Source organism: Terrapene carolina, unplaced genomic scaffold, assembly GCF_002925995.2.
Source record: "Terrapene carolina triunguis isolate 2854851 unplaced genomic scaffold, T_m_triunguis-2.0 Scaffold68, whole genome shotgun sequence".
Lineage (NCBI taxonomy): Eukaryota > Metazoa > Chordata > Testudines > Emydidae > Terrapene > Terrapene triunguis.
This window is the reverse complement of record NW_020664419.1, coordinates 76,871,806-76,895,466: the sequence shown is the minus strand read 5'-3', so window position 1 is coordinate 76,895,466 and position 23,661 is coordinate 76,871,806. Positions and strand designations below refer to the sequence as shown.

At 47.2% G+C, this 23,661-nt stretch overlaps 1 protein-coding gene across 1 annotated transcript in view; it reads left to right on the top strand.

Moving 5' to 3' along the window:
* Positions 1–23,661, top strand: part of NTN4 (netrin 4) — a 103,170-nt gene that overhangs the window by 36,494 nt on the left and 43,015 nt on the right. Inside the window, exon 3 of the mRNA XM_024218145.1 lies at positions 14,869–15,147. Coding sequence (XP_024073913.1) covers positions 14,869–15,147 — 279 coding nt within the window. The remainder of the gene's footprint in view (positions 1–14,868; positions 15,148–23,661) is intronic.

The following is a 23,661-nucleotide window of genomic DNA, read 5'->3' as shown; positions in this document are numbered from 1 at the left end:
CAAATGCACATTCCACCACCATTCGGCACTTGCTCAGCCTGTAGTTGAACAGGTCCTGACTACTGTCCAGGCTGCCTGTGTACGGCTTCATGAGCCATGGCATTAAGGGGTAGGCTGGGTCCCCAAGGATAACGATAGGCATTTCAACATCCCCAATGGTTATTTTCTGGTCCGGGAAGAAAGTCCCTTCCTCCAGCTTTCGAAACAGAAGAGACTGCCTGAAGACGCGAGCATCATGTACCCTTCCCAGCCAGCCCACGTTGATGTCGGTGAAACGTCCCTTGTGATCCACCAGGGCTTGCAGCAGCATTGAAAAGTACCCCTTGCGGTTTATGTAGTCGGTGGCTTGGTGCGCCGGTGCCAAGATAGGGATATGGGTTCCGTCTATCGCCCCACCACAGTTTGGGAATCCCATTGCAGCAAAGCCATCCACTATGGTCTGCACGTTTCCCAGAGTCACTACCCTTGATATCACCAGGTCTCTCATTGCCCTGGCAACTTGGATCACAGCAGCCCCCACAGTAGATTTGCCCACTCCAAATTGATTCCCGACTGACCGGTAGCTGTCTGGCGTTGCAAGCTTCCACAGGGCTATCGCCACTCGCTTCTCCACTGTGAGGGCTGCTCTCATCCTGGTATTCTGGCGCTTCAGGGCAGGGGAAAGCAAGTCACAAAGTTCCATGAAAGTGCCCTTACGCATGCGAAAGTTTCCCAGCCACTGGGCATCGTCCCAGACCTGCAACACGATGCGGTCCCACCAGTCTGTGCTTGTTTCCCGGGCCCAGAATCGGCGGTCCACGGCATGAACCTGCCCCAGTAACACCATGATTTCCACATTGCTGGGGCCTGTGCCTTGTGAGAGGTCCATGTCAATTTCCTCATCACTATCGTCGCCGCGCTGCAATCGCCTCCTCCTCAGCTGGTCCTGGTTTGGCTTTGGCATGTCCAGGAGGCTCTGCATATACTCCAGGACAATGCGCGTGGTGTTCATAGTGCTCATAATTGCCGCGGTGATCTGAGCGGGCTCCATGATCCCAGTGCTGGCTATGGCGTCTGGTCTGAAAAAAGGCGCGAAAGTAGTATCTGACGGACCAGGGGAAGAAGGGAGGGAGAGAGGGAGGGAGGGAGGGGCGAGTGACGACATGGCGTACAGGTACAGGGAATTAAAATCAAGAAAGGTGGCTTTGCATCAGGGAGAAACACAAACAACTGTCACACAGAATGCCCCCCCCCAAAGATTGAACTCAAAAGCCTGGGTTTAGCAGGAGGGAGGGGGGAAGCAAATGAATGCAGAATAAATCTATATTTTACATCTTAAGACGACGGTGCAGCATGACTGATAGCCCTTGGCATTTTCTGGGTGCTTGGCAGCAAATACTGGGCGCTTGGCAGTAAGCCTTCAGGTCTATTGCACCATCTGATTCCCACTGCAATATGACAATGATGGATACCAATCGTAATATCCTATCTACTGCCCAAAAGGCAAGGGGTTGCTGCTGTGTAGCAATCTAGCCCCACGTCTGCCAGCCCCATGTCTGCCAGCACCCAGATCGCCATCGGCCTCTTCTGGGTGCTTAGCAGACAATACTGGGCACTTGGCAGAAAATAGCATGCTACGACTCTGCAAACGTGCAATGATCCAACAGGGCGCCTGGCAGAAAATAGCATACTACAACTGATAACCATCATTTTCTGCCCGGGTGCCCATGATTGACAGCCGCTGCAGTACGACGACGACGGATACCAGTCGTAATAAACCATCTTCTACCAAAAGGCAAGGGGCTGGTGCAATGCAGCACCACGGCTGCCAGCCCCACGGCTGCCTGCACCCAGATCGCCAATGAAGGCTACCAGTCATGCTGCACCGTCTACCGCCAAAAGGCAGTAAGCTGCTGCTGCTGTTTAGCAATGCAGTCCCACGTTTGCCGGCACCCGGAAGACATATGGTGACGGTGAGCTGAGCTGAGCGGGCTCAATGCTTGGCGTGGTATGTTGTCTGCACAGGTAACCCAGGTAAAAAGGCGCGAATCTATTGTCTGCCGTTGCTGTGACGGCGGGGGGAGGGGCCTGACGCAATGTACCCAGAACCCCTCGCGGCACTGCTTTGCATCATTCGGGCATTGCGATCTCAACCCATAATTCCAATGGGCGCCGGAGACTCCGGGAACTGTGGGATAGGTACCATAGTGCAATGCGCCGGAAGTCGACGCTAGCCTCGGTACTGTGGACGCGGTCCGCCGACTTCATGCACTTAGAGCATTTTATGTGGGGACACACACAATCGGCTGCATACAGCCGGTTTCTATAAAACCGGCTTCTATAAATCCGACCTAATTTTGTAGTGTAGACATACCCTGACACTGTAAGCCCCATTTTATTTGACCTCGCTCAGAGTAGGCCTATCCACCATGGTAGGTAACATGCTGGTGGCTGTGGGTGCCGTGTGTATGGTCTCATCCTAGCAACTGCGGGCAGAAGCAGCAGTGGGAAATGTATGGCAAAAAATCCTAGCGTCGACCAGACCATGCTGTCAACCTGTATTTTTATTGAGCGATGCTGCTGGGATCATCTAAACTACAAATAAAGTCTTGAATAGAAATAATAATCTTATGTAGGGCAAAGCCTGCCCCTCTGTATGGGGGACTTGGATTGCAGCCGAGCTGCACCAGTACTACTAAGCAGGGAGTGGGAGGATGTGGGGGTGCATGCAGGGGTCTGCACACCCATGCACTACAGAGCAATGCTGGGGCAGGCCAGGAGAATGGGCTGGTGTGCAAAGTATTTGCACTGAACTGCAAGCTGGGTCAAATTTAGCCTTATCTTTACGGGTTTGTGCATTCACAAACTCAAGCTTATGGCAATGCACAGACATAGGCTGGTGCTGTTCACACAGCTGCAGATCCTGTGGCCTGGGGGTAAGGATTCCTTCTTCCCCTGTCCCCTGCAGAATTCCTTAGCACATGGCTGACCTAGTTACTTACTGGGGCTATGTGCAGGGCTCAGGGATTTAGGGGGAGATTTTTCAAGGCCTGAAAGGGAGTTATGTGTCAAATACCTACTGAAAGTCAGTGGGAGTTGGGTGCCTAATGCCCTTTCTTTTGAAAATCTTCCCCTCGGCCGTTAATGCTTTACATGGTCAAGCGTTAAACAGACTTTAACTAAACTAGAGATGTCACAGCAACACGGTGATTAAATGCAACCCAAAAACATGGTCAGGTTAGGTATATTTATTCCTAATGCCAGGGTACCAACAAAAATGATAGATTCCTCTAATGTAAACTTGACAATTTTTGTTAAATAATTTATTGTACATTTTATTCCCTCTTATTTATCTGTGTATGTTTCTTGTTTCTTCTCTCAGGCCTGGTCTACACTTAAAATTTATACTGGCATAGCAAAGTTGGGCAGGGGTATGAAAAAATTACACCTCCTAGTGACCCAGCTATGCTGACAATCCCTGAGTGTAAATGCAACTGTTCTGGCAAAAGAGTGCTTCTCTCTGCACAGCTAATGTCATTTGGGGAGGTGGTGTTTGTACACTGGAAGAAAAACTTCTTCCTGCATATGCTGCATCTACCCCAGAAGGCTATGCCGTCATAGGCTCTGTTGTGTAGACATCGCTTCACTTTCCCTTCTGAGAAAATAGAAAATCTTACATACTTTTCCTATTGCAGTTTTTTCCTGTGTTCATATAAGATACATAAAAGGCAATAAAAAAAGAATGAAAACTAAATGGGATCAACATTCAATCGTACCAAATGCCAAGGATCCGATTGGGAAGATTTTTAGTAGAACAGAGTGGTTTATATTTAAATTTTCAGCATGATCTTTGTTTACCATTTGGTACAGGTGAGATTACACAATGCTGGCACCGGCCTGCATCCTTTTGGATGCTGCAGCATGCTTCTCCCCATTTATATGAAATACACTGATATGTGTGTGCAGTCTCTCTCCGCTGAGTGTACATGTACAGGACGAGTTGTGAAGAGGAAGTGTCCTGAGGGAGCATGCACAGGTCTCTTAAAGTGATGAATCCCGAGATAGGGCATGTGCATCCAAAAACTCAGGGCCCCCGTTTTCCCACTGTAGTATGAATTTCTTATATTAGTTTCGATGGCAGTCCCTGATATCCTGCTGGGAAAGAATCAGGTCCCAGGAGGTCAGGTTAATGGAAGCTCTGGTGACCTAAACACACCTATGAGTCATCTGGAAAATCTCGCTATCTGTACAGTAACTCCTCACTTAAAGTCATCCCGGTCAACATTTTTTCGTTATTAGGTTGCTGATCTATTAAAGAACATACTTGTTTAAAGTCATGCAATGTTCCATTATAAGGTTCTTTGGCTCGCCCCGTTCCGCCTGCCCACCCGGCACTCCTGCGGGGAGCGGGATTGGGGTGTGGGGGCTTGCCCTGCTCCACCCACCCGGCATTCCAGCAAATCTTTTGCTGTTTTTGTTGATTTCCTCAAGCGACTTTGATTTCAGAGCCTATTTGTTGTGTTCTCCGTGCCATTTTCCTTCCCACTGTAGATCTATAAAAAGCTGCCCTTTTATTGCTTCACAAGTGTAAACATACTTGGGTACTTGCAAAAAGACTTTTATGTACTTATAAATGGAGATTATTATGGTACAGGCTGGTTACTTGAATGCAGCACATTCTCAGACATTGTTTTATTTACATGTTGGGCTGTGTTGTCACATTTGTGGAACTGCAAGCAGATAAGGCTCTTTGTCCATGAAAAAGATTAAATAATCATTATCTCAAGTATCACCCATTCAAGTGTGTGAGGGAAAGGGCTGCTCTGCTGCATATGTAAGCAGGGGATTGGTCCCGCTATTGTGGGGAACTTTCCTGGCTTATACGCTACCCTGGTGGAATTGAGTAGTGAAAGGATCCGAGTGCTCACTCTCACTCCCTTTACCCAGATGCCTGCCTGACCTCAAGGACTCCGCCACCACTCTCCTGTGTCGCAGAGTCCTCGTAACCCCAACAAGGCTGGGCCCAGGATTCCTGGTGGGCTCGACCCCCAATCTTGTCGTGGTCACTTAGGACATGGGCCAGGGTATCCCCACTCTGGGGTGCTCTCTTCGCTCTGGATGCTTCCCTAACCCACTGATTGTCAGGGCAGCAGGTTTGTATAATTTTTGGTGATGCCCAGAACAGGTCCAAGTCCCGCCCCCAAACACCTGCCTTGTAAGCTAATATATATATTTTAAAATAATGTAAAAATGTGAGAGCTCTGGGGTGGGGTTGGTGATGAGGGGTTTGGAGTGTGGGAGGGGCTCAGGCAGAGGGTTGGGATGCAGGGGTGAGGGCTGTGGGGTGGGGCCAGGGATGAGAGGTTCATGATGCAGGAGGGGGCTCAGGGCTGGGGCAGAGGGTTAGGGTGCAGGGGGATGAGGGCTCTGGCTGGGGCTGGGGATGAGGGGTTTGGGGTGTGGGAGGGGCTCAGGGCTAGGGCAGAGGGTTAGGGTGAGGGCTCTGGCTGGGGGTGCGGGCTCTGGGGTGGGGTGGGGCTGGGAATGAGGAGTTGGGGTGCAGGCACGCTGCCCTGGGGCCAGAGAAGCCAGGAAGCCCCCTCGCCTCCTCTATGCTGGGTGCCAGGTGGGGGGCCTGCCATCACATGTGTGTGCCTCCTCCCCTGCTGCTGTCCCTCACTGTAGCCTCACTGGGGGCGAGGAGTGGGGCTACCCCCCAGCATGGAGCAGGAGCGGTGACTGTGGGGGGGCTATGCTGGTGGGGGTCCCGCCGGAAAAGGGAAGGGTCTGAGGTGGAAGGGCAGGGGCAGGGGCAGCCTGCCTTGGCACTAGTGGATGGGGGGCACTAGGACCCTGCAGCGGCAGTTGATGCCAGGAGGGAGCCAGCAGAGCGGCAGCGTGGAGCTGCAGGGGAGAGGCAGGGATGCTCAGGGGCCTGGGGGAGGCGCGCGGGGGCAGCAAGTGGGGCCAGGGGACACTCGGAGGAGGCGCATGGGGGCGGCAGGTGGGGCTGGGGGAGAGACCCTGCCCCAAACATTGGTAGAGCCAGGCCCCCGGGCGCTGAATATTGCTGGAGCCTGGGCACCACGGGCCCATATAACTCGCCACCCCGATGATTGCATATAGTTCAAACAAATACAATTTATTAAACAGCAATCAGTTTTTAAAAATAAGGAAAAAAATCGGATAGGTTAAAGGAAAACACTTAACACAGCTCTGTGGCACGGAGACATCACAAACAGCTGTCTCTGGAATGTCAGGGCAGTTCACAGCCTGTTCTTCACACGTCCCAGGTCTCCTTCTCAGGCCCCGGCTGTGCTGCAGGGATGCCGTGGATCAGTCACTTGCTCTGGTGGTGGCCAGATGCCTTCAGGCTCTACGTGGCAGGACCCTTCTTCCCAGCGTCACTCCCCTAACCCCCATTGGGGTTATGATTCCCCCCCCCCCCCCGCCAAGTCTGGCCTGCAAGACCTCTTGGCTGGGGCATCTCCCTGTGCTGGGCTCTCTGCCCAGGGTCCCCCTCACTCTCTGTAAACTGCAGCCCAGTACAGCTGGGGTTGGTTAATTTCAGCCAAGCCTCCCTTTCTTGCCAGCCTGGATTTGAGCCAACAGGTTAGTGAAAGGGAGAGCCAGAGCCAGGGGGAAGAGGGCATTCGCCTGACCTGAGCTTGGCGCTGCAGAGAGCCAAGAAAGTAGATTTAAAAACAAAAATCCGCTAGCCGGACCCCTTCCCAATCCCCCCGCTTCCAGGGTTTGATTTCTGAAAACACCTGGACAGCTAACCCCAGGCCAAGCCCGGGGAAGGAGTAAAGGAAAGCCGAAATCAAGCTAGCTCCACCTTTGATCCTGTTGTAAGGGCTTTATCCTTGGAGGCACGGTGCCTCCCACCCCATTGGGCACATGGCCCTGTCTCATCCCATCCCACCCCACCTTTCATCTGTGCGGCTCTCCTTGCCAGCTAACCTCCCCTCCCCCCGCCCTGCCCGCTTCATTAGCCATCTTTCCCTGCATCACAGGGTGCGCTACCTACTACGGAGCAGCGAGAAAGAACACATTTGGGTAAAAACAAGCCCTGGCTAATGTGCTGCTCTCTCCAAAGTGTGCCTGGCTTTAGCAAAATATCTAATTAGCCTCCACAAACTTCTTTTCCTCGCCTGCAGATTATGGTGATCTCAGCCCAAGAAGCCCTGGAATGCGATTCCTTCTGAAGACGTGCTCAATTGAGACACAATGACATTGACTTGGTGTGCAAAAGAATGTAGTAAGAAGAGCATGGAATGGATTTTGTTAACACTGTTGAGCTGCTTGTGAATGATTTTGTGACTATACTTGCCTGGGCGCATACACAGAGATATAATTCTCTGGAAATTTTGTTTAGAGACATTTTTGACTCCTTTTGAGTGCTTAAACAGCTACATCTAGTAACTTTTCAGGGTTTGTCTGGTGACTTCCTGCTATGTGGAGTTGGCAACACCATAGGCGCCAAGTCCATGGGTGCTCTGGGGCTGGAGCACCCACGGGGAAAGATTAGCGGGTGCTCTGCACACACTGGCAGCCAAGCTCCCCTCCCCCCACCTCCTCCTCCTCCTCCCCTGAGCGCGCTCCTCTGCCTGCCTCCTGTTTGGCAGCGTTAGCACTCTCCGGGGGGGAGGGAGAGGAGCAGGAACGTGGCGCGCTCAGGGGAGGAGGTAGGGAAGAAGCGGGGATTTGGGGAAGGAGTTGGAATATTGGCAGGGAGGGGGCAGAGTTGGGGCGGGGACTTTGGGGAAGGGGTTAGAATGGGGGCAAGGAAGGGGTGGGGCCTCGTGGAAGGGGTGGAGTGGGGGCAGGGCCGGGGGCAGAGGTGGGGTCGAGCACCCACGGGAAAGAGAGGAAGTCGGCGCCTATGGGCAACACTGCTTTCTCCTTAGCTTGGCCCCACTGTGGCCCAGGCAGTTCCAGCTCACACGGAGGATGGGACCCCCCTGGCCTCCTGACTCCTTCATTAACCTGCCTGCCCTGTCAATCAGACTGATCTGAAGTGTTGGCCTCTCCCCATCGCCCCTGGGAACTGTCAGTCTCAGAGTCCTGATTTCCCACCGACCCTTCCCCTTTCTTTTGGTACTGGGAGCTAGCCAACCAAAACCCCCTACTAAGTTTTAGTAACAGGCCAACTGTCCCCTTACACATAGGAGACAGAAGAAATATGCACATGCACAGTAGGGTTTTTTCTTAAAGGGACAGTGAGCCTAAATCTATATGATATTTGCTACTTTTTTTTTTTTTTGCAAGTGCATTGGACTACAAAACAGAGCTGGTTGAAGAATTTCCATTGAAACTTTTTTCCAATAAAAAATTGGGTTTCCAACTAAACTAAAGTATCACTAAAAGTATCTGCTTTCTGTGGAAAATTTTAATTTTTTGTAAAAAAAAAGAATGAAAACCAAACCATTTGGCTGAAAACCAAAATATTTGGAGTCTGAAATGCTGCTGCAATGCATTATGGGAGTTGTAGTTCATGTTCCTGGTGCTCCCAGTTTCCTCTGTGAGCTTGGCTCCCCAGCTGGTCTTCACCTACTATGATGCACAGCCTCCCCTCACTAAGAGAGTGCATCCTGGGAGATGTAATCCAACCTGGGAGCCTGGCCTATAGAGGAGAATGGGAGCATGCGGCACCAGAACTACAACTCCCATGAGGCACCTCAGCAACATTTCCAAATTGAAATATTTCAGGTTGTGGATGAAATATTTTGGATTTCAATTTTTTGCTGAAACTTGAATATTTTTTCACTTTCATTAAAATATTCCCACGGGGAGGAGGGCATTTTCTGACCAAATCTACCATGAGGTCTTTTTAAAAACCGGTTTTGACTGTATGTAGAGTTGCTCCCAAGAAGATGGAAAATCTCTTGTCTCAGTTTTAAAAGACTGCTGTATCGACATTGCTTTATATCTCATTTATAAGACTAATGATCCAACAGAAGAATTTCATGTGATGTGGGAGGAATGTATCTCTTATATAAAGAAAACACAGATGTTGAACTGACAGATGCACAAGATTCATTGATTTCCATGGAAATGTTCCAGATTTACACTGGAGAGAGTTCAAAATCAGGCCCCACAACAGGACTGACATGCAGGCAGGAAAGACTGTGCATGCCTGTACTCATGATCCTGGTGAATCCATGCCCCCTGGGTTTATGGTTGAGGGTTCAGTTGAATTCAGTTTTAATTGTCGTAGTTCTTGTTTGGGGGCCCAGGTAAACAGACTTACAGACATGGTGAACGCAGTATTGCCAACCCCAGCTGTTCAAAAATCCTGGGTCAGGCACCAGTCAAATGCTGAAATTCTCCTGAGTAAATCAGCTAATAATAGCATGATGGATGTGGAGTTGCACTGTTATACTTTATTAATACTGTACGATGACCTGGTGATTGGGGTACTGTATTACTATATTGGGTTAACTCAACAGGGATGTTGGGAAAACAAGCAAAATGGGGAAACAATAGCTCATAGTAAGCCACCCACAGTAAACACTTGAGGGTTGTTACAAGATAATGGCAGAACCATTGGCTTTGAGGAGTCTGGCTTGTGGAGCCTACCAAACTGGTTCAGACAAGAAGGATAAAAGCCCAGAAACTCACAAAAACAAAGGATCCCTAGCGGGTTTTAAAGGGACTGCCTCTCTACAGTTGTTGAGGAGCTGTAAGTCTGTCTATATGGGCATTGCTGGGGCATCTGAAGAAGTTAGGTCTGCCAAGGCTATCATGGGGGATGGGAAGCAATATAGGTAAGATAGATCTGCATGTAGATAGTTGTTTTAAAATCCTTTTATCTAAATGCTTTGTTTGTACTGTTGAAATTAAACAAGACTTTGGTTTAAGAAGGCTATGTGGTCGCTGTATTCACCTTTGGAGTCACAAACTCTTGAAAGGAAGAACCTCAGGTGCCAGAACCCAATCAGACCTGCAGGGTAAGCACAGTCAGTCCTCCGAATACTGAAGCCTAGGGTCCATTTTGCGAGTTGGAGAATCATATGATTCCACCCCAGAAGTGGTAAAGGTCCGAGGCCTAAGACCTGAGGGGGTGCACACAGAAAGATCAGGAAGGAGACATTGGAGCAGCTAGCCCCGAAAGTGTGACAATTAGTTATTAATGAGACAGGATGGAGTGAACCAAGGGATACACTAGAGTTATTGCTGAGAGGTGATGGAATAAGTCAATGAGCTTGACAATTGAACAGAAAAATCCAGCCAGGAAATGCATTCTTGTTCTTAATATACTGCATCTGGAGGTTCCAGCTCGATTGGCTAGCACAGAGAAGAGGATTACTGTTTATATGGCAATTTGGGTTTTATTTTGTGTTAGAGAGAACTTGCATTTTATTACAATGAACCGAGTAGTGGGGGGTGTTTATTAAGTTAATGATTTTAAGGCCAGATTCACTAGTATGCGCCAACTGGTCTGCACTGCTCCAATGATGAAAAGCAGCAATAAACCTGGTGTAACTGGCCAGTTAAGCTGAGTTTATGGCTGTTTTGCATCACTGAAGCAGCATAAAGCAGCCAGAGTATACTGATGAATCTGGTCCTTAAAGTCTACTGGGAATTAGAGATAGGAGATCATGTTTAGCATCACTGTATTCAAGCAATCATAAAAAGAAATGATTGTAACCTTTTAAGAACCAGGATGAAATACTGGATCCACTGAAGTCAATGATAAAACTCCTATTGACTTCAGTTGAGTCAAGATAATGAGAGGGTTTTTTTCCTTTTAATTGTCAGTACTACAGTTGTAAATATTGACCACATGCTTGGTTTCAAATGGGCTTGACAGGCAAGAATAATTGAAAATGATGGGAATAAAGAACCATGCCTGTAGCTACGTCTAGGATGAATTATTCCCTGTTTCATATTTCCCTCACTACTCTGATCTGAACCAGAAAAGACTTTCAGAAGCTATTTGTGTTGATCTTTAATCATGAGGAACCCAAAGTGTTAGTTTTTACTGAAAATTCTCAGCCTGCTTTTTCCATCACCTCAGCTAAAAGGAAATGAATGTCTAGAACCTGGATGTTTTCCAGCCAATTTTTTTTCCATATCTGAAGGCATCTCATGTTCATGAAGCCCAGAAAATGCTATTGTGGTCAAAATTATAGAGTTTTAAATTTGGGTAAATAATAAACCCTGGGGATGTGTGCAGGTCCTGACATTGGGATGTGTTTGGGTTTGTGTTCGTACCTGCCTGATTTAGTTTTTTCTTCTGGATGAGTTTAAAAGAGGTGGGGTGTTACTGAAAGAGAGACAAAGGCCCTTTGAAGCGCGTAACTAATTATTTATATCCCTCATCCCAGGCTAAACACTTTTACTCATGGTGAACACAACTCACCAGCCTGTCCTCCCACTGCCTCTCCCACCCTAAACCAGTCCCTTTCTTATGGTCTGTTAGGTAAAGGGAATTAGGTCCTTGACTACCTTTAAAGCTGCCAATTGGATGATGGGTGCAACTTGGCACAAATGTGCTCTGGATGCAGAAGCAGCACATGCACCATTGTTCACTTTGCACTTGTCAAAGCCCGGAGCTGTGGTATTATGTGCTTTCTAACGTGCAATGTCAGGCACCGGGATGTCCAAATCGCTGCTGTCACCAGCACACTGATTGCTGCCACATTTGGCACGCTGACGAGGCGCACAAAGCACACTGCCGCCATTCAGCTCAGAATTGTAAAGAGCTCTAAATCTCCTTCCATCCCCTGACAAGGCTTCCTCTGGCTGGAATTTGGCAGTTCTGGAAAAATGCCAGGTCATGGCCAGAAAGGGAGCCCAGACAGAGCTCTGGGGGTGAGAGAGCCAGGAGAGGCAAAGCCAGCAGTCTGGTGAGTTGGCAGCACCAGGAGCCAGTATTATTATTTCCTGCATAGAGTCATTCTTTTAAAGTTACAGTTTAGCTGGTTAGTTACTGGTTAGCTGAAACAACCATGTCCTTCAATAACAGTAGGGTTGTTTTTTTTAAAAAGGCCTGGATTATCTATATAGCTTGTTAGCTGGTTCCCCCATTATCCATCAAGGGTGGAGCCCAGGAAAAAGAGACAGGGGACCAAGTAGGAGACAAAGTGCCAAGGACTGCGGGGAGAACAATTTAGCATCTGGCACACCTAAAGTGCTTCAGCTCCCCTCATGCATCTTGTATTCTGCCTCTTCTCCAGCTTCCTCCCTCCGAACTCCCCCACTGCTGGGTAATAACATACTTGGTGTTTACAGCCCACTCCAGACAGGAATCTAAAATCGCTTAATAAACATTCATGAATTTAAACACCACCAGTGAGGTAGGTGGAGTATGTTTTATGAACCCCATTTTACAGCTGCGGAAGCTGAGTGTTAGAGCACTGTGCTTATTTCCCAAAAGTCACACAGGAAATTTGTGGCGTGGCTGGGATTTTCTTTCTTGATATCCAGCTCTGTGGTTTAACTGTAAGGCCTCCTTGCCTGAGACCTTCAGAGAATCAAAATCATACTGTACATTGAAAGCTAATAATAATATTAAAGAACAACAAGCTTCTCCCTCCTCTGGGTTTCCCCGTATGTGAGTTCTGTGTCTGTCTAGGTTAGGCCGGCAGCTGGTGGTATGAAGGCTGATTGCTACACCCACATTGATTTCAGTGGGGGTCCATCCAAGCAGATTAGTCCACGTACATAGGTGCTATCAATAGCAGATTAAGATCTGTGATTGTAAGGTCCCTGGGTCAGGGTATCTCTCACATTGCATCTTGTCGAGTGCTGAGCATATAGTCAACACTACACTAATGACAGTGTTCTTGATCACACTTCATATTAAGGGTACATGTGTACATTTATGAATGGTTCATAAATGACTAATATCTTATAAGCATGGTACATATAGGGGTAGTATGTGTTATGGATGGTTATAAGCACATCAGTAAAAGGTTTAGATGTTTATAAACAATTGATAAACTATTCATTCAAATATAATTAAAATAATATTATTCATTATCTCTTTATAAGCAATTTAGAAATGTACCCTTAATATATTATAAAGTGTGATGTCATATCAATATTAATCAATTAATAGATTAAATACATTGCATGCTTGCTGTTTCTGGTATCACAGTGTATAGACAACTACATTAACAAGTTTCAAATAAACCTCTTAAAAAAAACTAGTTATTTTTATCTAGTGCTCTCCAGTTAAACCAATTTTTGCCTTTCAGTCCTAATGAAGTTAAAATGAAGACTAAATGGTATTTCCTTAAACCTAAAAGGCCCCCAATTTTTCTTTCTTATCTCAGTCCTCGGGGTTATCTTCTTGCTGTCATCACTCACCACACCTAATCACTTTCACACTAGGAAGCACCATGGGTCAGACATGAGCCAAATATTTGGAAATCTGCTTTATTTGCCAAAAAATACACCCAGTTTTGGGAGTGGGGGTTAATAAGCAAATGGACAAAAGCTTTTTACATCCAATGCTCGCTACTTCAAGTAGTGCTTACTGTTGTGAGTAAGCCCATTGACTTCAATACTATTCATGGTAAAGTACTATGCCAAGTAGTAAGGGTGAAATCCTGGCCCCACTGAAACCAATGGAAAAATTCCCATTGACTTCAGTGAGGCCAGGATTTCACGCTAAGGGTTTGTCTACACTGCAATTAAACACCAGCAGCTGGCCAGTGTTAGCTGACTTGGACTCGCAGGGCTTGGATCCACGGGGTTGTTTAATTGCAATGTAGATGTTTGGGGTCAGGCTGGAGCTCAAGTTCTGGGACCCTCCCTCCTTGTGGGGTCCCAAAGCCTAGGCTGCAGCCCAAGTCTGAATATCTACAACTCAGTTAAATAGCCCCTTAGCCTGAGCCCCGCGAACCCAAGTCAGCTGGTACAGGCCAGATGTGGATTTTTAATTGCAGTGTGGACATACCCGAAGTCAGGGGTCGGCAATGTTCGGCACGCGGCTCGCCAGGGTAAGCACCCTAGCAGGCCGGGCCAGTTTATTTACCTGCTGACGCGGCAGGTTCGGCCGATCGCGGCCCCCACTGGCCATGGTTCGCTGTCCCGGGCCAATGAGGGTGGCGGGAAGTGGCATGGGCCGAGGGATGTGCTGGCCGCGGCTTCCCGCCACCCCCATTGGCCCGGGACAGCGAACCGCGGCCAGTGGGGGCCGTGATCGGCCGAACCTGCCACGTCAGCAGGTAAATAAACTGGCCCGGCCCGCCAGGGTGCTTATCCTGGCGAGCCGCGTGCCGAACATTGCCAACTCCTGCCCTAAGTGTTTCCAGGATCAGGAAAAGATGAACAGGAATGCTTCTCCTCTGGATAAAACTTACTTTGCTACTCCACTACCTTGTAGATAGGACAGAGCACACTGGGAATCTCATTACTCAACTCATTACTTTCCTTCATGCACCATGGGGGACAGCTGTTCCATAACATAACAGAGGGCAACCCTTCCCCAGGTGTGATCAAGCTCTAAAACCTCATCACATCTTACTGTCATATCAATTCCAGATGTCACAGACAGTCCAGTAAATCAAACCAGAGACAAACTGTTCAGAGAGTGCAGAGTTTGCAGACAACACACTCAGGGCCGGCTCTAGGCACCAGTGCAGCAAGCAGGTGCTTGGGGCAGCCAACGGAAAGGGGCGGCACGTCCGGCTCTTCGGCGGCAATTCGGCGGCGGGTCCCTCAGTCCCTTTTGGAGGAAAGGACCTGCCGCCGAATTGCCACCGAAGAATGAAGCGGTGCTGCCGAGCGCGGCTTTTTTTTTTTTTTTTTTTTGCTGCTTGGGGTGGCAAAAACACTGGAGCCAGCTCTGAACACACTGCAAGCTTTTCAGACTACTCCAGTTCACATCCCCAGTTCTTTTTCATTTATCTGTCTCTGCTTTTCTTTGTTCAGGTTATATACCGAGCTCTGTCACCACCTTATTCAGCTGAGGATCCGTACAGCGCTGAAGCTCAGGCACAACTGAAGATCACCAATCTTCGAGTGCAGCTGCTTAAGCGACAGGCCTGTCCCTGTCAGGGTAATGACCTGAATGCAAAGCCTCAGCAGTTCATACACTATGCAATCTATGATTTTATTGTAAAGGGAAGCTGCTTTTGTAATGGCCACGCTGATCACTGTGTACCTGTTGCTGGATTTATACCTGTCAAGGCGGCAGGAGTCTTCCATGTGGTATGTATGATCTGTGTAAGCTTTACCCTAAGATAGACAAGAAATACAGTAGAGTTGCTTTTTGTTTGCTTGTTTTTGTACATAATATTCATAGATTCCAAGCCCAAAAGGGACCATTGTGATCATCTTGTCTGACCTCCTCTATAACACAGGCCATAGAAATTCCCAAAATAATTCCTACTACAGCAGATCTTTTAGAAAAACATCCAATCTTGATTTTAAAATTGTCAGTGATGGAGAATCCACCCTGACCTGTGGTAAATTGTTCCATCAGTGGTTAATTACCCTCACTGTCAAAAATTTACACCTTGTTTCCAGTCTGAATTTGACTAGCTTCAACTGCCAATATAATTTATGTGTATAACCCTAGTCAAATGGTATTCCCCAAAATCAAAACAAACTGAACCAAAGCAATGTTCTAATAGGGGATGGCTTAGTGATCTAAGCATCAGGTTTGAACTACTTTAACTTCCTGGTGCCATAGTTGAAAGCCGGGCAGGGTCAATTCAGATCCTCATCCTTCCAAAGAAGATAAATGACCTATCTGCAGTATATTATTGTGCCTCTCAGATGAAACCTTAAAAACTAAAGTCACTTCCCCCCTCCCCCCACCTTCCACCTAAACCCTTACTAAAAAAAGAGGAAAGTAATACAATCCAACCAAATAAAACCTACCCCAAGCAGAGTTTAGAGCCCCCAGAAGACAGAAGAGACAGGTTCTCCATGAAGTCTGCTTGGGATTTTGCTTTGCTATTACATGGAAGGCACTCAGATACTACAGTGATGGGTGACAATATAAAACCCTAAGACAGATAGATAAGCTAGATGCTGGCTCTGTATAGACTTTAAAGTTCCTAAAGTACTTGTTGTAAGAGTCAGACTTTTCACATTATTCTGCAGCAGGCTGTGCACCAGTTGGCTGCCATCCTCCATCCCACAGATGGCTGCATGTGTGTAGTTTGTGAAAGGCTTTGGGATCCTTTGCTGTGTTACAAACCGATTTATATGGATTTAAGATTTTTAAATGTGTGGTTATCATATAAAAGCATGTATCCGCCTTGCCTAGAGTGGAGTAGAACAGGGACACACTCAAAACAGGTGACACCTGGATCTGCAAGTCTAACTGGACTCTTTGAATGTTAACTGAAGGTTAAAGTAAATAAGATGTTGGTCACCAGCATTTTAACTATCTTGTCACCAAATTTAATCTGAAAACAGTGCATTAGTCACTAGAGGTCTGATCCAAAGGCCATGGAAGTCAAAAGGAATCTTTCCATTGACTTCAATGGACTTTGGATCATGCCCTTGCTGAGGATGTCCTCTGCTTACTATCAAGAGCACAACCATCTCAGGAAGTATTAGGCACTCTGGCATAAAAAAAGTGGGGAAAGGCAGGTTAACCAAATGCTATAGATGAGGGAATCTGACATCTGGCGAGCTCCTTGGGGAAAGAATAGAACACTCTCATTTGAGTTAAATTATAGACTCAAACATGAAGAAGATGGCATGTTTCCCCATAACAGAGCTAGTCTTGTCATCTGAAGATCCACAAATCTGAAAGCATGCCACAGTTTGGTAAGTCTGTTTCAAGTAGCAATACTCTGGTTTTCACAGCTGTTTTTAGAGTGAAATTCTTTGAAAGGAGCTGTTTCCTTGGGATTCATAGAATCATAAATCATAGAATATCAGGGTTGGAAGGGACTTCAGGAGGTCATCTAGTCTCCTAATGCGGAGAGTGGACTAGATGACACATCTGAGGGAAGGGAGCAGAAGGAGACTCCACCGATTGGAAGGCAAAAGATGCACTGTCCTAGGGATGAGGGTTCCACAACCACCACCCCCAAGAGGAGGAGGCGGGTGGTGGTGGTCGGAGACTCCCTCCTCAGGGGGACTGAGTCATCTATCTGCTGCCCCGACCGGGAAAACCGAGAGGTCTCCTGCTTGCCAGGAGCTAGGATACACAATGTGATGGAGAGAGTGCCGAGACTCATCAAGCCCTCAGATCACTACCCCTTCCTGCTTCTCCACATGGGCACCCATGATACTGCCAAGAATGACCTTGAGCGGATCACTGCAGACTACGTGGCTCTGGGAAGAAAGATAAAGGAGTTTGAGGCGCAAGTGGTGTTCTCGTCCATCCTCCCTGTGCAAGGAAAAGGCCTGGGTAAAGACCGTCGAATCGTGGAAGTCAACGAATGGCTACGCAGGTGGTGTCGGAGAGAAAGCTTTGGATTCTTCGACCATGGGATGGTGTTCCAAGAAGGAGGAGTGCTAGGCAAAGACGGGCTCCACCTAACGAAGAGAGGGAAGAGCATCTTCGCAAGCAGGCTGGCTAACCTAGTGAGGAGGGCTTTAAACTAGGTTCACCGGGGGAAGGAGACCAAAGCCCTGAGGTAAGTGGGGAAATGGGATCCTGGGAGGAAGCACAAGCAGGAGAGCATAAGAGGGGAGGACTCCTGTCTCATACTGAGAAAGCGGGATGATCGATGAGTTATCTTAAGTGCCTATACACAAATGCAAGAAGCCTGGGAAACAAGCAGGGAGAACTGGAAGTCCTGGCACAGTCAGGGAACTATGATGCGATTGGAATAACAGAGACTTGGTGGGATAACTCACATGACTGGAGTACTGTCATGGATGGATATAAACTGTTCATGAAGGACAGGCAGGGCAGAAAAGGTGGGGGAGTTGCGTTGTATGTAAGAGAGGAGTATGACTGCTCAGAGCTCCGGAATGAAACTGCAGAAAACCCTGAGAGTCTCTGGATAAAGTTGAGAAGTGTGAGCAACAAGGGTGATGTCGTGGTCGGAGTCTTCTATAGACCACCAGACCAGGGGGATGAGGTGGACGAGGCTTTCTTCTGGCAACTAGCAGAAGTTGCTAGATCGCAGGCCCTGGTTCTCATGGGAGACTTTAATCACCCTGATATCTGCTGGGAGAGCAATACAGTGGTGCACAGACAATCCAGGAAGTTTTTGGAAAGTGTAGAAGACAATTTCCTGGTGCAAGTGCTGGAGGAACCAACTAGGCGCAGAGCTTTTCTTGACCTGCTGCTCACAAACAGGGAAGAATCAGTAGGGGAAGCAAAAGTGGATGGGAACCTGGGAGGCAGTGACCATGAGATGGTCGAGTTCAGGATCCTGACACAAGGAAGAAAGGAGAGCAGCAGAATACGGACCCTGGACTTCAGAAAAGCAGACTTTGACTCCCTCAGGGAACAGATGGGCAGGATCCCCTGGGAGAATAACATGAAGGGCAAAGGGGTCCAGGAGAGCTGGCTGTATTTTAAAGAATCCTTATTGCGGTTGCAGGAACAAACCATCCCGATGTGTAGAAAGAATAGTAAATATGGCAGGCGACCAGCTTGGCTTAACAGTGAAATCCTTGCTGACCTTAAACGCAAAAAAGAAGCTTACAAGAAGTGGAAGATTGGACAAATGACCAGGGAGGAGTATAAAAATAGGCTCAGGCATGCAAGAGTGAAATCAGGAAGGCCAAATCGCACTTGGAGTTGCAGCTAGCAAGAGATGTTAAGAGTAACAAGAAGGGTTTCTTCAGGTACGTTAGCAACAAGAAGAAAGTCAAGGAAAGTGTGGGCCCCTTACTGGATGAGGGAGGCAACCTAGTGACAGAGGATGTGGAAAAAGCTAATGTACTAATGCTTTTTTTGCCTCTGTCTTCACAAACAAGGTCAGCTCCCAGACTGCTGGACTGGGCAGCACAGTATGGGGAGGAGGTGACCAGCCCTCCGTGGAGAAAGAAGTGGTTCGGGACTATTTAGAAAAACTGGATGAGCACAAATCCATGGGGCCGGATGCGCTGCATCCGAGGGTGCTAAAGGAGTTGGCGGATGTGATTGCGGAGCCATTGGCCATCATCTTTGAAAACTCATGGCGATCGGGGGAGGTCCCGGATAACTGGAAAAAGGCTAATGTAGTGCCCATCTTTAAAAAAGGGAAGAAGAAGGATCCAGGGAACTACAGGCCAGTCAGCCTCACCTCAGTCCCTGGAAAAATCATGGAGCAGGTCCTCAAGGAATCAATTATGAAACACTTAGAGGAGAGGAAAGTGATCAGGAACAGTCAGCATGGATTCACCAAGGGGAAGTCGTGCCTGACTAACCTAATTGCCTTCTATGATGAGATAACTGGCTCTGTGGATGAGGGGAAAGCAGTGGATGTGTTATTCCTTGACTTTAGCAAAGCTTTTGATACGGTCTCCCACAGTATTCTTGCCGCCAAGTTAAAGAAGTATGGGCTGGATGAATGTACTGTAAGGTGGATAGAAAGCTGGCTAGATCGTCGGGCTCAACGGGTAGTGATCAATGGCTCCATGTCTAGTTGGCAGCCAGTTTCAAGCAGAGTGCCCCAAGGGTCGGTCCTGGGGCCGGTTTTCTTTAATATGTTTATTAATGATCTGGAGGATGGTGTGGACTGCACTCTCAGCAAGTTTGCAGATGACACTAAACTGGGAGGCGTGATAGATACACTGGAGGGTAGGGATCGGATACAGAGGGACCTAGACAAATTAGAGGATTGGGCCAAAAAAAACCTGATGAGGTTCAACAAGGACAAGTGCAGAGTCCTGCACTTAGGACGGAAGAATCCTGTGCACTGCTACAGACTAGGGACCGAATGGCTAGGTAGCAGTTCTGCAGAAAAGGACCTAGGGGTCGCAGTGGACGAGAAGCTGGATATGAGTCAACAGTGTGCTCTTGTTGCCAAGAAGGCTAACGGCATTTTGGGCTGTATAAGTAGGGGCATTGCCAGCAGATCGAGGAACGTGATTGTTCCCCTTTATTCGACATTGGTGAGGCCTCATCTGGAGTACTGTGTCCAGTTTTGGGCCCCACACTACAAGAAGGATGTGGAAAAATTGGAAAGAGTCCAGCGGAGGGCAACAAAAACGATTAGGGGTCTGGAGCACATGACTTATGAGGAGAGGCTGAGGGAACTGGGATTGTTTAGTTATGATACAGTTGTGTGGAAGCATGCCCAAAAGCATAGCTCAGAGTTATAACAGAAGTTGTAGCCATACACACTTCATATGTAAGCAGAGTCTGGATGAGCTCTCCCCTGACATCTAGTGGTGAACTGTGGAAAAAAAGACTTCAGAAGCTGATCTTGTTTGCATGGACACATCCACCCTGTCTAGGTGCTCAGCATGATGGGACTGCTTGCCCAAATGTTGTATCCCCAGTCTCCTTGTTTTTGGGGCAGGAGTAATAAAGGGTTGCTATCCTTGTTGTATGAACCGAGGGCAGCAGAACTGTACCTGGCATACCCCAATGGAGGGACTCACCCTCAACTGAACAGCAGTCGTTAGGCAGGGGACATGGGTTCCAAAGCCCAATGAGTTGAGAGAGGGTGGGGGACAGGTACTTGCACCTGGTGGTGTGGGTCCTAGATACCATTTGACCCTTCCTCTCTCCATGGTATAATAAAAGAGCTAATTTAGACTCAATTGAGAGTCTTGTTACATGCTGCAGAGCTGAAAACACTGATACCTAGGATTAAGTATTAGACCTACTTTGAGACAGTGTCTCTATTGCAAGAGACTGCCCAGTGTGTACCAGCAGTGAGGCTCCCCCACTAACAGCTGAAATCACTGAGAGCTGTGTTAAGTGTGTGTGTGGGGGGGGCCTGAAGACATCTTGGTGAGGAGGCAACTGGTGGAGAGGTGTGGCCAGCAGCTACCAGGGCGGCTGGTGGATAGGCGTGGCAAGTGGCCAGCAGAGAAGCTGGTGGAGAGGGCCAGAGCAGAGCCTTTCAGAGGCGTGGCAATCGGCCGTTGGGGCGACGAGCAAGTGCCCGAGCAGTGCAGCATGTAAGGTACCTCCTTATTACCACCACCCGCCTTCCACACAGGGTGGGAGGTGAACTCTGCGGATGAACCTCTGAACTCTGGGGACTTTTGGGTTGCTGGACTTAAGACCCTGAGGGGAAAAGGACCCTAGTTGCAGTGTTTTCCCAAATTAATGCTGAGTTAATTTCCTCCTTTTATTAAAAGTTTTAGCTACACTCAGACTCTGTGCTTGTGAGAGGGGAAGTAAATCCTCTTAGAGGTGCCCAGGGGGTCGTGTGTAATTGTCCCAGGTCACTGGGTGGGGGCTTGAGCCGGTTTTGTGTTGTATCATTGAAAAGGAACCCCTAGATACTGAACCCGGCCCTTCTTGCTGCTGGCTTAACCTGGCACAAGGGTTACACATATATGAATATATTCTGTAGAAATAATAGTTCACAGGTAACCGTGTGAAATAAGGAAAGAAGTCAAAGGCCAAACCAGAAGAACACTTTCCCCCAATTGAATGGGACATTAAGGGCTGGTCTTCACTACGGGGAGTTCGATACTGCTGCAATCGATGCAACAGGGATCGATTTAGCGGGTCTAATGATGACCTGCTAAATCGACGGCAGAGCACTCTCTGGTCAACGCGGTACTCCAGCTCTCCGAGAAGATTAAGGTAAGTCAACAGGAAACCATCTCCCATTGACGCAGTGCAGTGAAGACACCACAGTAAATCAACTTAAGCTACGTCGACTCCAGCTATTTTATTCACGTACCTGGAGTAGCGTAACTTAGGTCGACTTACCCCCATAGTGAAGACAAGCCCTATGTTGAAAATTTAATTGCACAAATGTCAGGAAATTGAAATATAAAGTTCCTACAGCAAAGTTAACTGTTAGGGTCTACTTTGTTAGTCCATTCCAGCCAGCATAGGAGCAGTCACAAGGCTATCATCAGGCACTGTTTCAGCATCTGCTCCAGCATCTGCTCAGCCTAGGACACGAGAGTTGAAAAGATGGTTTAGAACCACCCAGCCGTTTCCCACCAATAAGACCAGATCAGTTGAGAATTAAGCCTCATGGGCTAGATCAGGAGTACTTGTGGCACCTTAGAGACTAACAAATTTATTTGAGCATAAGCTCATAAAATCCTTATCTGTGGTAAATCAGCTGAGTTCTGAGGACTTTAGTGGAGTTATATCAGTTTACACTAGCTAAGGATCTGGCCTTATGTGTTTAATTTTAATATTTCGAAAGGGCCTGGTGTCTGAGAGAATACCTCGGGTGGGTGCGGGAGAGGGGACGTTTGTGGGGACTTTAGCTCTTTAGTTAGAAGAACCCAAAGAAATATCAGGAAAATAAATTCATGTAGAGGAAGCATTTTACTTAGAAATGTACACAGAAAGTTTACGTGTGCTCTGAAGAGTTATTGTGCCAAATTAGAAGACAAAATTCAATCATTAAAGTTTGAAACAGAAGGATGTCAGACCTGCTTTCAGTGCAAATCTTAACACAACTTTAGCCTCCGATTTGTCACTAACATCTGCATGGTAAAAGCAATTACCAAAAATGGAAATATAGAGGCTTTAGTTTTCCAATAGTACTGCAGAATTTGACACAAAAGCTACTTGTCACAGCCAGAATGCTCAAAAGGGGGTGCCTGGAGTTAGGGACCTTCATCCATATTTCCAAAAAGTTTCTTCTTAAGATAAAACTTTCCATGCTTAGACTCTAAGTTTTATAGGAAGGTTCATGTAGAATCTATTCAACCATAGATGTGGGGGGAAATTATACTCTTGCTTTAAAATATATAGTTGACTTGGTTACACATATAACTTTAAAAAATGGCAAAATTTTAAAACTTCAGACTTCACATGGAGCTAGTCCTCAATGGGAAACAGTTGTTTGGCAAGTGTGAATTTTTGTTTTTTAAATAACAAATTTTAAATTATTTCTAAATTGTGCTTTTTGTGACTGTGCAGTAAACACATTCTAGTAAATTTGTTACTTACATTTTGCCTGATTTTATATTATGTATAATATATGTAGTGTAGTGTTTATATATGCATGTGAATGTATATATCTGTAAACGCACAACATACTACTTACTTGTATGTTTATGACATGCCATGCATCAGAGTAATTCACCCTGTAATTGTGTCTGCTGTTAAGAAATTGTCAGTGGTTTAATCCCATCACCATTAAATCAAGCCCATATAGATTATATTGATGAAAATGGGAAAGAAACACTTCCAACTTTACAAACATCTAGGCTTTGTTTCAGCTCCTAGCTAATTATGGCTTTCAAAGCTGGACAGTGAAAGAGCAGGATGTGGTGTGGCAGTCTCTGTTCTGCCGGTCAGGGGAGTGAACAGAAGAATAACAAATGTGTGCTTTGGTAGCTCAGGGTGTATCTGACAGGTCTCAGATAGATCTAGCAAAGCAAGTTGAAGTATTTCAGTCATGTCACACTCAGCAATCTAGAAGAGATGATACTACAAAGCTGAATGTCAGATACGTGGGAAACCAGTGGTCGAGTGCTAAGGATGTAGGTGAAGACTAATATTTGTATTGGTCAGGGATTTGATATGGGGCATGAGGACTAAAATTCAGATTGTTAATATTCCAATGTGGCTACACAGCTCCTCCCTATTCCCTGAAAACCTTTTTTTGTGGCCTCATGAGTTGTGGCCTCATGAGTTGGGAGCCCAACTTAAAAAAAAAATCT